General features: G+C 42.1%; 1 protein-coding gene across 1 annotated transcript in view; it reads left to right on the top strand.

Moving 5' to 3' along the window:
• CCDC18 (coiled-coil domain containing 18) overlaps positions 1–13,425 on the top strand; it is a 2,776,331-nt gene that overhangs the window by 2,293,358 nt on the left and 469,548 nt on the right. The window contains exon 19 of the mRNA XM_044086821.1: positions 11,355–11,492. Coding sequence (XP_043942756.1) covers positions 11,355–11,492 — 138 coding nt within the window. The remainder of the gene's footprint in view (positions 1–11,354; positions 11,493–13,425) is intronic.

A 13,425-nucleotide genomic window follows, 5' to 3' on the forward strand; every position in this document is an offset into this window, starting at 1 on the left:
CTAGTAACTGTTATGCACTTTGAACTGCAAGTTCTGCCAAACTGTTTGACTGCAGGTACTCAGGGCTACTTGTGACATGTGTAAGGTCCCATTCTTCAGCAAATCTTTTGAATTGTTGGCTTGTAAACTGCATGCCATTGTCAGAAATAGTCTGTGCGGATTAGTACACGGTAATCTGGGAATTTGGTTTACCTGAAGTGGTTCCTTCTGTTGTGTTTTGTACTGTTACACACAGAACAAGATGAAAGTGCTCTTTCAATGTCTTGTGACATGGAAGGCCAAAATACTAGCTCTGTCGTCCTTTTGTTAGAATCTGTTCCTGGGTGACCACGATGCAAGATAGTAATGTACTCTGGTTGCAAGGACTTTGGAACAATTTCTTTCGAACCTTTCATAATGATTCCTTTGTCAGACAAAATCTTATCTCTGTATGGAAAATAAGTTTGCACTTCTTGAGGTAAATTAGATTGCTTTGTCTGCCATCCTTGATTAATAAAGGCTCAAAAGTGGAAGTTGTCTTTAAACTAAGTTACTGTGTTTGGGCTGAGTTAAAATTTCTTAAGTTTTTACAGTAACAGAAAATAATCTGCACTTTCAAAAGTTTTTTTTTTTCCACTTTGATAAATATGCCTTCTAACAAGTTGTTAGTCTCCATGGTGGAAGAAGTTTTATTTGTAATTGTATAGATGTTCATCATGTTTCATTGTTGCAGTCCTAACAAATGAGTTATCCAGCTCCCAGTAGCCCTCGGTCGGCCAGAATACCAAAGGTAAGTAAAAATTACTTTGGTTGCCATCATTTTAAAGGCTGTTAGGGCGTCCAATACAAAAGGAGGCAGCTGACGTCACTTCCTCAGTCTTCCTTGCCGCGAGCCCGAAGCAAAAGCTTTTCATGCACGAGTGCCGGTTGGCAGTTTACCTTTGTTGATTTCCGACTACAAGAATTGAAGTCCACTACAGCTAAGTACCCTTTTTGGGATCCTCTTTTCTTGCCTTAATGAATGTCAGAAATAGTTAATAATTGCCTTACCTGTGGAAAGCAGATTCCCCATAGAGATTTTCATTCCTATTGCATTATTTGTTTAGGCCTTGACCACAACGTTCCCAATTGTGATTTCTGTGCCTTCTTTAATCCGCATACTATCCGTCATCGGGCTAAGATTTTGGTTAGGCATTTTGGGGTTTGGCCTAAGTTCATTGGTATGGCGTCCGCCAGTCTTCAGGCTTTGGATGTTCCAAAGAAATGTAAGGATAAGGACCGCTACAGGCCTCAGAAAGCTAAGTCCTCGGATGATGTTAAGTTGGCCGTCAGTCAGGCGGTAGCCAGTGAGACGCCTTTGCAGTCCCTGCAGTCCGCAGATGTACAACTGCAGACCTTGATTGAGTCCGAGTCCCTTAGACCTTCGGCCTCTGTTTTGCCTTCCGACCTGTCACCGGTCGCCTTTTCTACTGGAGCCAGAACCGGCTAAGCTGATTCCAGTATCCGAGGCCTCAGTTTTGCATTCTGATAGCAAACTTCTTCCTTCGATTTCTGCTGCTACTTCGGTGGTTGCCAGGCCTCCCGAGTCCTTCAGGCTTGCAGGTAAATCTTCCATTCGTAAGCCTGTGAAAGGGCTGGCTTCAGTTTCTTTTCGTTCCCCTCCATCCCAAATGGTTAAAATGGCTAATGATTTGTTGACTCTTATTAGGGGTTCCCAGCCTCCTCCTCCTAAAAGGAGTAGGGATGTTTCTCCTGAGGTTTTGCCCTGCTCAGGTTCTGATTCTTCCAGCATTTGTGCTGATGAAGAGGAATTTTCTCAGGCTTTCTCTCCTTTTGAGGATTCAGATGCAGAGGAGTCCATCCCTTCAGCCTCTCCTCCAGAGGATTTCTCTTTTGGTGATACTTTAAATACCCTCAGGGAACATTTTAAATGTCCGGATTATCCCCAATCTAAGAAACGGATTAGGGAGTTTCTGGATTTACCTCAGCATAAGCCTCTTGCTATTTCCCCTGTGTTGGAAGTTGCTGATGTTTTTCTGGAAAATTCTTTAACTCCAAATTTGGTTCTTCCTGCTCCCAGGAAACCTGACAGGTACTACAGAGTCCCCGATTCTCATCTGTTTCTTTTCAGGAATCTGTTGGCGGACCCAGAGGTTGTTTCTCAGGGCCCTAAAGGAGTTAAGGCCACTGTTACCAGGAATCCTGTTCTCTCTGACAGGGAATCTAGGAACCTAGATAGGTGGGGCAAGAAAATTTATACCTCTGCCACCCTAGCTATTAGGGCTACCAATTGTCTTTTTCATATGCTGAAGTACCAGCAGCACGCCTTAGAGGCTATTAAGTCTAGGATAGCAAGTGTACCTCTTTTGGCAGAGAGTAAAGACATGCAGGATTTATTGATTTCCGCCAGTCTGGTCAATAAGCATTCTTTGCATTGTGGTTTTGACATCCTGGAAGCCTCCAGCAGGGCTACAACTACTGGATCTGTTATTAGAAGGCACGCTTGGCTCAGAGAACAGCCTCTTTCAGAACCTGTCAAGGCTAAGCTTTTGGATGTACCTTTGCATAAAGACAGTCTTTTTGGCAGCAAAGCAGAGGAGGTACTTAAGAAGATGGAGGATAAGGCCAAGTCCATACAAACTGTTAAGGACTTTCTGCAAGTTCAACCCCCTCGCTTTAGTAGAAGTTACCCTTCCAAGAGCTTGACCTTTCCTGATAGCAGGCAAAACCATTCCAGGACTAGAGGCTACAAATCTTCTAGAAGGCAGGCGGCTACGTCTCAAAGGTCTAGGCATTGTCAGGCTTCCACTTCTAAGGGGGGAAACTCCAAGCCTGCATCTCAGTCAAAACACTCTCAATGACTTTTTACAACTTCTGCCTGTTCTTGCTTGCTGGGAGAGTCCTTTAGGGGGAAGGTTGGCCCTTTTTGTAGATGTCTGGGCCACTATCTTCTTCTTCTTCTTCTTTTTTCTTTTTTAGTTGTTAGGGCAGCGGATCACCTCTTCACCTTGTCCGCACATTGATTGGCAGTGGAGTTTTACAGTGTCGAGTTGCCAGCCCGCCCAACCTTCCACAGAAGGGCACACACCGCACACCACCTAGGGCCCAATTTAGAGTAATCCACCTGCAGCATGTCTTTGGGATGTGGGAGGAAGGAGGAAGCCCGGAGAGGAACAGGGAGACACACAGAGACATGGGGAGGACATGCAGACCAGACAGATGAAAAATGGGTGCTCAGAACGGTGTCCTTAGGGCACAAGTTTTTTTTCCGCACCTTTCCAGCTCCAAAAGGATTCCCGGACATTCCTCCAAACCAAAGGGCAGAAGTAGAAAAACAAATTTTGTCTCAGTCTCATCTGGAAGCAATAGAATCAGTTCCTGCTCAGCAGGTAGGCCAAGGCTTTTATTCCAAGCTTTTCCTAGTTACAAAAAAAAGAAGGCACCTGGCATCCTATCCTAGACCTTTCCATTCTGAACTCTTTTTTAGTAATTCCAAAGTTTAAAATGCTCACTCTGCATCAGATGCTACCACTGCTAGAAAAGGATTCCTGACTGGTAACCTTGGATCTCAGAGGCTTATCGGCACATTCCTATCAGGGAAAGTTGCAGGCAGTACCTTCGTTTCAGAGAGGGCAAGCAACATTATCAATTCTCTGCACTGCCCTTTGGCTTATCTTCTGCTCCCAGAGTCTTCACAAAGTGCCTGGCCCCAGTCATTGCTTTTTGCAGGCAGAAGAAAATTCAGATTTACCCATACTTGGATGACTGTCTGATTCAAGCAAGCTCTCAGGAACAGTTATTAAAGGATCTGGAATTCATAAAGACTCTTCTCTTTTCCCTGGGTTACACTCTCAACAAGGAAAAGTCGAAAATGGTACCATCCAAGGAGATAACATTCCTGGGAGTGAGTCTGAACACAGCCACCCAGATGATGTATCTTACCCAGGAGAAGTAGACAACTCTTTCAGTTTACTTCAAGGACTTGGCAAGCCTGGCCCAGCTCCCTGCAAGGAAATACTTGAAAGCTCTGGGATTCATGGCATCTTGTATTCTCATGATTCCATATGCAAGACTGCATATGAGGAAATTGCAATGGTACCTCAAGAACATTTGGTGTCAACACTCAGAGGACCTGGCTATGATGATTCCTCTGCTTCCATCTCTGCAGACAGAGTTTCTATGGTGGGCAATAGCCTGTCTGCAAAACAAAGGCATGCCTTTTTGGACACCTCCTGCCACTCAAGTTCTGACTTGTTCTGACTACAGACACATTGGACTATGCCTGGGGAGCACACTTGGATGGCAGATGCATACAGGGATGTTGGAACGCCCAGCATATGCACCTGCACATAAATCTTAAGAGTTGATTGCAGTTCAGCAGGCCTTACTAGCATCTTCTTTCTCCAGGGACCCTGCTGGTCAGAACAGAGAACACCACAGTCATGTGGTACATCAGCAAGCAGGGAGGGACTTACTCTTACCCCCTGTGCAGGCAAAGCATGAATCTTTGGTCCATGGCAGCATCCCTGGACCTCCATCCCCTAGCTCATTTTCTTCCAGGAAGGCTCAGTGTTTTGGCAGACCAGTTGAGCAGTCAAACTCTGGATCCTCACGAGTGGCAGCTGAACAGAACAGTCTTTTACAGCATCATTCAGTGTTGGGGTATGCGTCAGGTGGATCTTTTCTCTTCCCCAGACAACCATCTGATACCTCTCTTTTGCACCAGACAGCATCACAGCAGAGCCTTGAAAGTGGATGCTCTGTTCTTCCCTTGGACGTTGCTATCAGTGTACACCTTCCCTCCTCTTCCTCCTCTTCCCAGAGTATTAGTGCAGATCAGGGACGAACGTCCAAAGACTATTCTCATAGCTCTGGACTGGCCCAGGCAGCATTGGTATCTGCTGCTTCGCAGTCTCCCCCATTTTCCTCCTTGGCATCTTCCCCTGAAGCCAGATCTTTTGGTTCAGGAAAGGGGAAACATTCTACATCCTCATCTTCAGTCTCTCCATTTGGCAGCATGGCTCATTGTATGACTCCTTCCCTTTCTTCCTCCCTTTCCCAACAGGTGGTTGACGTTCTGAGGGAGGCCAGGAGGCCTAGCACTAGGAAGTCCTATGCTGGCAAATGGGAAAGGTTTTGTCAGTGGATGCAGGCTAGAGGTGAGTCTGCTTCTTAACCTACCCTTCCTCTGATCCTGGAATGCTTGGCTGATTTGCTTCAGGGGGTGGTCTTTCTTTTTCCTCTATCAAGATTCATGCTTCAGCCATCTCTGCTCATTGTTCTCTTGAACAGCCCATTTTCTCTCATCCCCTGATGAAAATGTTTCTCAGAGGTGCTTGCACTTTAAACCTTCCCAGAAGAGCACCTACTCCAGCTTGGGATCTTAACTTTGTTCTAGAGAAACTCACTCTTCCTCCTTTTGAGCCAGCTGTCTCTGCAGATTTAAAGTTTCTCTCTTGGAAGACTGCCTTCCTCTTGGCTATAACTTCAGCAAGGAGGGTTTCGGAGCTGCAAGCTTTGATGGGCATGGAGCCTTTTCTTATTTTCCATGCAGATAGTTTCTCTCTCAGAACTAATCCCTGCTTTATGCCTAAGGTGGTTTCCAGCCTGACTCTTAAATCAGTCCATACACCTTCCTACTTTCTTTTCTAATCCTCGGAATAAAGGTGAAAGGATCCTACATTCTCTTTATGTGCACAGACAGCTCAGGTTCTACGTGGACAGGACTAAAGACCTTCAGAAAATGGCACAGTTGTTGGTCAGTTTTGCCCTTGGAGCCCAGGGCAAGGCTATTTCTAAGCAAACCATTTCTAAATGGATTGCACATTGCATTACCTTTTGTTTCTCCTTTCATGGCAAAGCTCCACCTCAAGGGGTTAGGACCCACTCAACTGCAGCGTTTCTATGGGGTGTGATTTTGGAGGCTGCCACATGGTCTTCTGTTCACACTTTCACAAAACATTATAATTTGCCTCTGTTTTCCAGAGCCAGGGTGGGGTTTGCCACTGTGGTGTTGCAGGGCATTATCTCCAACCCTTGATGCTGTTGGTTCCTCCTCCCTTTTATCTCTGGCCTTTGGTAATCAACCCATTTGTTAGGACTGCAACAGTGAAACATGATGAACATGGTACAGCTGTGTACACTTACCATAAATGTAGATGTTCGAGTGTATTCACTGTTGCAGTCCTGGTTTCCCGTCCTCCTTTTTTGGTCCTCTCCTATTCTCTTTTCCTGAGGTGCAGGCTTAATTTGTTATTTGCCAAATTGGTTTTTGGTTTAAACCTTATTTTCTGAGGGCTCCTGACTGTTATGGCAAGAAAGACTGAGGAAGTGACGTTGGCTGCCTCATTTTGTATCGGACGCCCTGACGTCCTTTACAACCGATGGCAACCTCCATCATTTTTACTTACCTTTGGTATTCTGGCTGACCGAGGGCTACCGGGAGCCGGATAATCCATTTTTTAGGACTGCAACAGTGAATACACTCAAACATCTACATTTATGGTAAGTGTACACAACTGTACGTTTGCTGTGAGTGCATTATGGCTGAGCCTGAATCCATTTTGAGTCAGTAAGTAGTCCATTTATTTGTGCTCAAAGATTTGCCTGTATAGAATTATTTAACATTTTGTTAAGGGGAGGTGGAGATAGATATAAACTTGTAGTCATGAATCATGAGGGAATGTTCTAACCGAGGAAGTACTATGCCAGTGATTAGGGAAAGGTTGAATATCATGCGCTACACATATAAAAAGAAGTGTTGCATGTAAAAAAAAAAAAAGAAGAATAAAAGCAGTTAATGTATGACCTTTATGGGCAGCCCATTTGCTATGGAGAGTGACGACTGTTGAGTGTTGGATATGAGGCATTTGAGGGAAGTTAATGTATATCAATTTCTTTGTTTTTTTTTTAACAAGAAACATCTTTATTGAATTATCACTAATGACATAGGCAATCATACATTTATATTAATGAAGACAAATCATATTGACATATTTTCAGCTGCAAACATTATACATCACATATAATCTTCTGTACAGTCATTGTCAAACATTACATAGCTCATGCAGTTCCTACCTTCACTTACACTTCATTCCTACTCCAAAACATTTTTCTGCATATATTGTTCCCACAATTCCAACTTTTCTTATGTAATTTGCTCCTAATCTTGTCTAAAGATCTTATTTTCAGTTCTTTTATTTCTATTATTATATTCACTGCTTCTATTATGGTTGATTTAGACTTTTTTTATTTCCATTTTCTTGTATTTTTTTTGGCAGCCAAGAATTAAACAAGTAATTCCAATTCTGTATCACAGTTCAAAAAATACTATCCTTAGTTATACCAGTTTACTCACCCAATATTTCTCAGAGTAGTCTGTGGGAAACTTTTAAGGTCTGCCAACTCATTACACAGCCCAAAATATGTTTCAGTTTACTTTTTTCTTCCCCATTACACCTTCAACATTTGCAGTCTACTTGAGGAAAAATTCTTTGGAGTCTGTTTATGGTACAAAAATACTGATGCAACTACTTCCAAGCAACAGTCCTAAGTCTTTCAGACTTTTGTTGCATATTTGGAACCTGTACTTGTATCCTCTCATTGTTTCTTTCTGAATTCCATATCCAATCTCTCTTTCAAATTCTTTCTAACGTCCTCTGATTGATTCTTATAGTTATCATGCAAAATATTTGATATGCCCTACAAATTATCCCTTTTTAACATCAGCTTCTGTTGTAAAGTCTACTAAATACTCTATCACTACTGGTCTTTCACTTAGGGGTCCCCCTTTTCCTTTCTCTTTGCCTATACTCTGATATCAGTCCTTGATAGGGAAAACCATCTCTAGCCTGTGGTCCAAATGTATTCTTGTCCTTTTCCTGTTCTGTTACCATTCCCTCTTTTATTTGCTCCCAGTACCTTGGACTATTTGCCAGTTTTCTCCATTAAATTTCAGCCCCATCTTGTCTGTTCTCTGCAGCCCTAATTCCGGTAATTCCTATCAGCAGAATCTCCTTTCTCCATACTGTGTTGGGTTAGTTCTTAGAAAACATTACTTTCTAAAAATAATATTCTGTATGGTTATTGTTATTCTCTTTAAGGATCTGCATCCAAAATCATAGTCTCCCCTTATTTCTTGAGCTTCCCCTCTTTTTCACCATCATCCCTTTCCACTCGAATTATAGCTTTTTGCTTGGGCTTTGTATAGGAGCCTTAACTGTGTATTTCTGAAATACCCCTTCAAATCAGGTAATCCCCAAGCACCTTGTTCTGTTAGAAGGATCAGCTTATCCCACTTGACACGTGCCCTCTTCCCCTCCTAGATAAAACTCTTCAACTCTTTATTAATTGCTATCCACAACTTCTCCTCTGGTTGCTAAACATATGCCTGACCAGTATACAAAACTATAAGGACTAAGTACATTTTCACTGCTTGTGTCTTGCTATCCATATCCATAAGGCAAAGCTTACAGTTTCTCAGTTTTTTATTGTCTTTTGTTCAGTGTCTTCTCACATATCCTTACCTGCCGTAGCATAGTCCTTTTTATCCCATACTCATCAGTACTTCATTTTATCATGTCCCCATATTGCTGAACCAGTTTGTGTGTGGGTATGTAGTTTACAGCTATTGCCTTTGTTTTATCTTCATTAATTTTGCATCCTGAAACAAACTGAAACTGTGTCAGAATGTACCACAACACTGAAATGTCCTTTTCTGGTTTTGTCAGGTATAAAATATCTGCAATTAAAGCCAACTTTTCTTGATTACCATACCAATTGTATCTTTGAATTTCAGAGTCCCTTATTTTCTTTGCCAGTGATTGTAAATATAATTCAAAAAAGAAGGGGAAAAGAGGACACCACTGCCTGGTTCCTGTGTTCAAACAGAACTTATCAGAAAGGAACCCCCCCCCTTTAATTTTTCCCTGTGATCTTTTATAGACCATAATTAACCTTATTATTGTGTCAGGGAATGCAAATGCTTTCATTGCTGTACTCATAAAATCCCAGTTTATTCTGTTGATTGCTTTCTCTTCATCAAGACCCAACAATAACAGTGGTATTTTCTTACATTCTGTTTCCCTCTGGATCATCAGTTTTTATCAATATTGGCAAATGTTTGCCTCCTCTCCACAAAGCCACACTGATCCATATCTGTCAAATTTGGCATCACCTTTGCCATTCTTTAAGCCATTATAAACATAAACACTGTATAATGTACTCAATATTTTGTAGTGTAATACCAACTATCAATGTTCATATAAGTTCTGATGTACTGTATGCTAATAAGATTTATATTATCTATATATTTTACTTTTATAATCTTTTAACTTTGCTTACTTTTGCAATTTAAAATTTTTTGTCTACTGTCTGTATTTGATTGTCAACTGTGGAGCTTTTCTCCCTGAGCCTCCACTGAAATTGAGTTCCTGACCCAGTGGGCTTCCCCGGTCAACAAATGTCAATAAATACAATAAATAAATAATAATCATGGTTTAGAATCAAAGGTATTACAGCCACCACAGCTTTCCTCCAGGATGTTGGTGCTTCTCCTCATTTTAAAATGCTGATACAGCCTTCCAGATCAGTTTCTTCCCTCCTGGCTTCCATACTTCCACAGTAATACCGTGTATTCCTGGAGACTTTCCTGTAGATAGGTTTCATCTGCCTCTAACCTTGGCATATTTCATTTTTCCATCAACATTTCCTGTATACCAAATTCTTGATCTGCTGACATAGTAAGTAATTTGAACTGTAGATCAGAAATGTTTCTTTTGTTTTGGACCTTTGAGACAGTATAAATAATATGTGCTAGATTATTTTAAAAGAGCTTTAATTGTGTTTACATTATTTCATGATTTCCTCTTAAGTAGGTGGATTTGGCCTCTTTGATAACAAATATGTGTCATTGTATCAGATTAAAAAATGTAGCTTTGTCTATGTGAAAACCAAATGTTCCATTTGTGTTATGATTTGTCCCTTTTTCATCTACATTGGTCATCATCTTCTCTTTTGATTTTACTTCTCTAACCATCACCCACTTTTTCTTTTCTCTATCTGATAACCATTTTTATCCCATGTCATGTAGTTGAGCCTACTTCTCTATCTTTAATTTTCTTCATCCTGTTTTGTAAAACTGAGTTAAAGGTTTTATTAAAGTCTACTGAAATCATATCTACTAGTGTCTCTGTTTCTCTCCGTTTGTACTTATTTGTGGTTATCCAATTATAATGTTGTAACGTGGTTGACTAACATGGTCTTGTTTCATAAACCCATCTTTGTGGTAAATCAACAGTAAATTTCCTTACAGAATTTTTGCCATGCTAATTTTTTGAATATCGACATTCCAAAGACAAAAACAGTAGGTGGATTGGACCTTCTAAAATTGGCCATAGATATGAGTGTGCATTCTAGTGAGTGGAGTGGAAGAAAAACTGTGGCAGGGCTAGTCACCCGGTGGTGTAAACCTTGGCTTTAGATTGTCACAGTTGAAGTTGCGACCTGACCTCCTGCAAAAATGGGGAAAAAAGGGGTTGTACATGGATGAAGAATGGATGGACCTGTTGTTGCAAAATTATGTTTTGCGTGACAGCAGTAGGTTGGGAACAGATGTGCATGCTTTTATAGCTGTTTTAAGAAGATTAAACAGTAAAAATAAGGTAAATGAAACCTATGTAATTGCCCTGCTCTGGCTGGACCTGTTTTGGTAGTGTTTTTTCATGTGGGGGGAGGGTGCTGTTTACCAGAAGATTTGCTTGTTCCTACAATGGCTTAATCCGTTAGTAGGTATGACATGTTTTTGTAAGTCTGTACACTTAGACTTCCTAATATGCAGATGTCTATTGTGTATCTTAACTAGAAAACCACTTATGCTAAATGTGGCCATTAACAGATTATTTACTCTCTTTTCCATTTAGCAGAATATTACCAAATTAGTAGTAAATGCAGATATTTCTGTGTTTATGTGGCAAGCTATAAGTCTGTTCATAAAAATAATTTTTTTTAATTTTCTGTCTAATTTCTAGTGGGTGTTTTCCTAGTGTCATTATTGATACCTTTTTCAACATTTGTGGATTTTATACTTGGTGATATGTATTTTTGGAGTTCTGTGGTAAATTTGGACTTGGGTCATTTCCTTCATTTTGTATTCATTGGTGAATTTTTTGTACCTGGTACTGGTGTATCCACAAGTTCTCAGACTAGGTAGCCATGTGTATTGCAGGTAGTGCAGTAGTAGTGTTCTGACACAGATGACTTATTTTCTAGCAAATAATCCTCTGGAATGGGAGTCTTCATTATGGAACTACATGTAAACATCTTTTAGATCAGGGACATGTTCACAATTTTAGCTAAATTTTCCATTTGTTTTTAAGGAGGCTCGCACCCACCGTTTAGCAGAAGAGCTGGGTGCCACACAAGCACGTGAAGCACAACTAGAAATGAGTGTACAGACCGAGAGAAAAAAATATAAAGAAGAAATTGAGCAGCTGAAGGATTCTCACCAGCAAGAGGTAAGCAACATGTCAGGACTGTGATGTTTTAATGTTATCTTAATGATGACTCCAGGATGTAGATTACATCAGTAGCACTTGCAAGTTAAACAGTCTGTGGCAGGGATACTATTCATCTTGATGTCCTTTCTTAGCTTTGTCACTATGAAGTGGGCTCTACTCCCCACAGTAACAGATGTCCTTCATGGATGCATCTGCAGTCATAACATATGGGTTGTCCTGCCTCAGGCAGCCCTTCGGTCGGCCGGATTCCAAAGTCTGGGTCTGGCCTCGGCTGATTTCGCACTTTCCCTGACGTCAGAGCGTCTGGGGTATAAAAGCATCAGCCGACGCCATTTTCCTCAGTCTTTCTTGCCGCGCGGTGCCTGAAGCAGAAGCAATTCGCAAGTGCCGGTTGGTCAGATCCTGTGATAAGAAGAATTTCAGCTACCGAAGACTTCGAAAAAGCTAAGTACCCCGTTGGGGGACTCTTTCTTGCCTCAGCCGATGTCAGATAAAGTAAATAATTGTTTAACTTGTGGGAAACAAATACCTCATAAGGATTTCCACTCTTACTGCCTCCCTTGCTTATGCCCAGACCACGACGTCTCGGCCTGTTCAGCCTGTACTTCCTTCAACCGACGAACTCTTAGACGTCGGTCGGAGTTTGCAGAGGAATTCTTTGGGGCTAATTTCGCATATAAGATGCCGTCAGAGACTCCGACTTCGCAATTGGTGAAAAAACGGAAGGACAAGGACCGACACTCGCAGCTCGCGGTTTCGGCTGAAACCACGGTAAGGCCTACTGCGAGTGTCTCGGTTTCGGCCGAAACAGAGTCCTCTTAGCTTCCTTTAACCGAATCCACTCAACCGACCACCACGGCCCTGGAGGCCCCCGGCTGAGTCGGCTACCGAGCTTCCTACCGAAACCAGTGTCCAGGAAATGTCCGATACCATACCTTTGGACAAATCTACTCCTGCACGTGGGGCAGCTAGAACCCCTGCTTCCATGTCCATTAAGGCCTTTTCCAGGGCTAAAGCTGCCAAACTTACTAAAGCTTTGCCTCCCAAAACCACCTCCCAGAGGCCTTCTTCTTCTAGTTCTCAGATCCTCAGCCTTGCAGAGGATCTTATTTCTTTAATTAGAGGTTCTCAGCCTCGCCCGGACAGGGGCTCTCACCCACCAACAGACAAAAGGCCCAGGACTGAGCCCTCTGACCAACACTCTTCAGATGAGTCTACGGATGGATCTGAGTTAACAGACCACCAGGAGGAGGCTTATTCCCCCTATGAGGATTCTGATGCTGAAGAATCTATTCCTTCGGCCTCCCCTCCTGAAGAGTTTTCTTTTGGTAAGACTCTACATTCCATGAGAGAGCATTTTCAATGGCAGGGTCAGGAATTTTCTGATTCTAGAAAGAGATTAAGGACCTTTTTGCATTTGCCTCAACATAGGCCCTTAGCTATACCTCCTGTTTTGCATGTTATTGATGATGTGTACAATGATGTTAGTACAGCCCCTGATACTCTCCCCCCTGGCACCTGCCAGACCTGATAGATACTACAGGGTCCCGGATTCTCATTTCCATCTGTATAAGGCCCATTCCGCAGACCCAGACACTATTTCTCAGGGCCCTAAAGGGGTTGCAGCTGCCACTGCCAAAAATCCTCTCCCTTCTGAAAGGGAATCTAGAGCTTTAAAGAGATGGGGAAAGAAGGTATATACTTCTGCAACTCTTTCTGTGAGGGCATTAAATTGTCAATTTCATATGATACAGTACCAAGAGTATTTGTTAGATGAACTGAATAAGAAACTTTCTTCTTCTGAACCCCTTGACCGTAAATCCCTTCAGGACCTGGTACATAACTCACAGCAGGTTAGTAATCATTTCTTAAGTGTGGTTATGAAGCGCTGGAGGCTTCATGTAGGTCAGCTATGACTGGGGCAGTTATT

This window comes from Protopterus annectens, chromosome 10.part0 (assembly GCF_019279795.1).
Source record: "Protopterus annectens isolate FY-2018-M chromosome 10.part0, PAN1.0, whole genome shotgun sequence".
Classification (NCBI taxonomy): Eukaryota; Metazoa; Chordata; order Ceratodontiformes; family Protopteridae; genus Protopterus; species Protopterus annectens.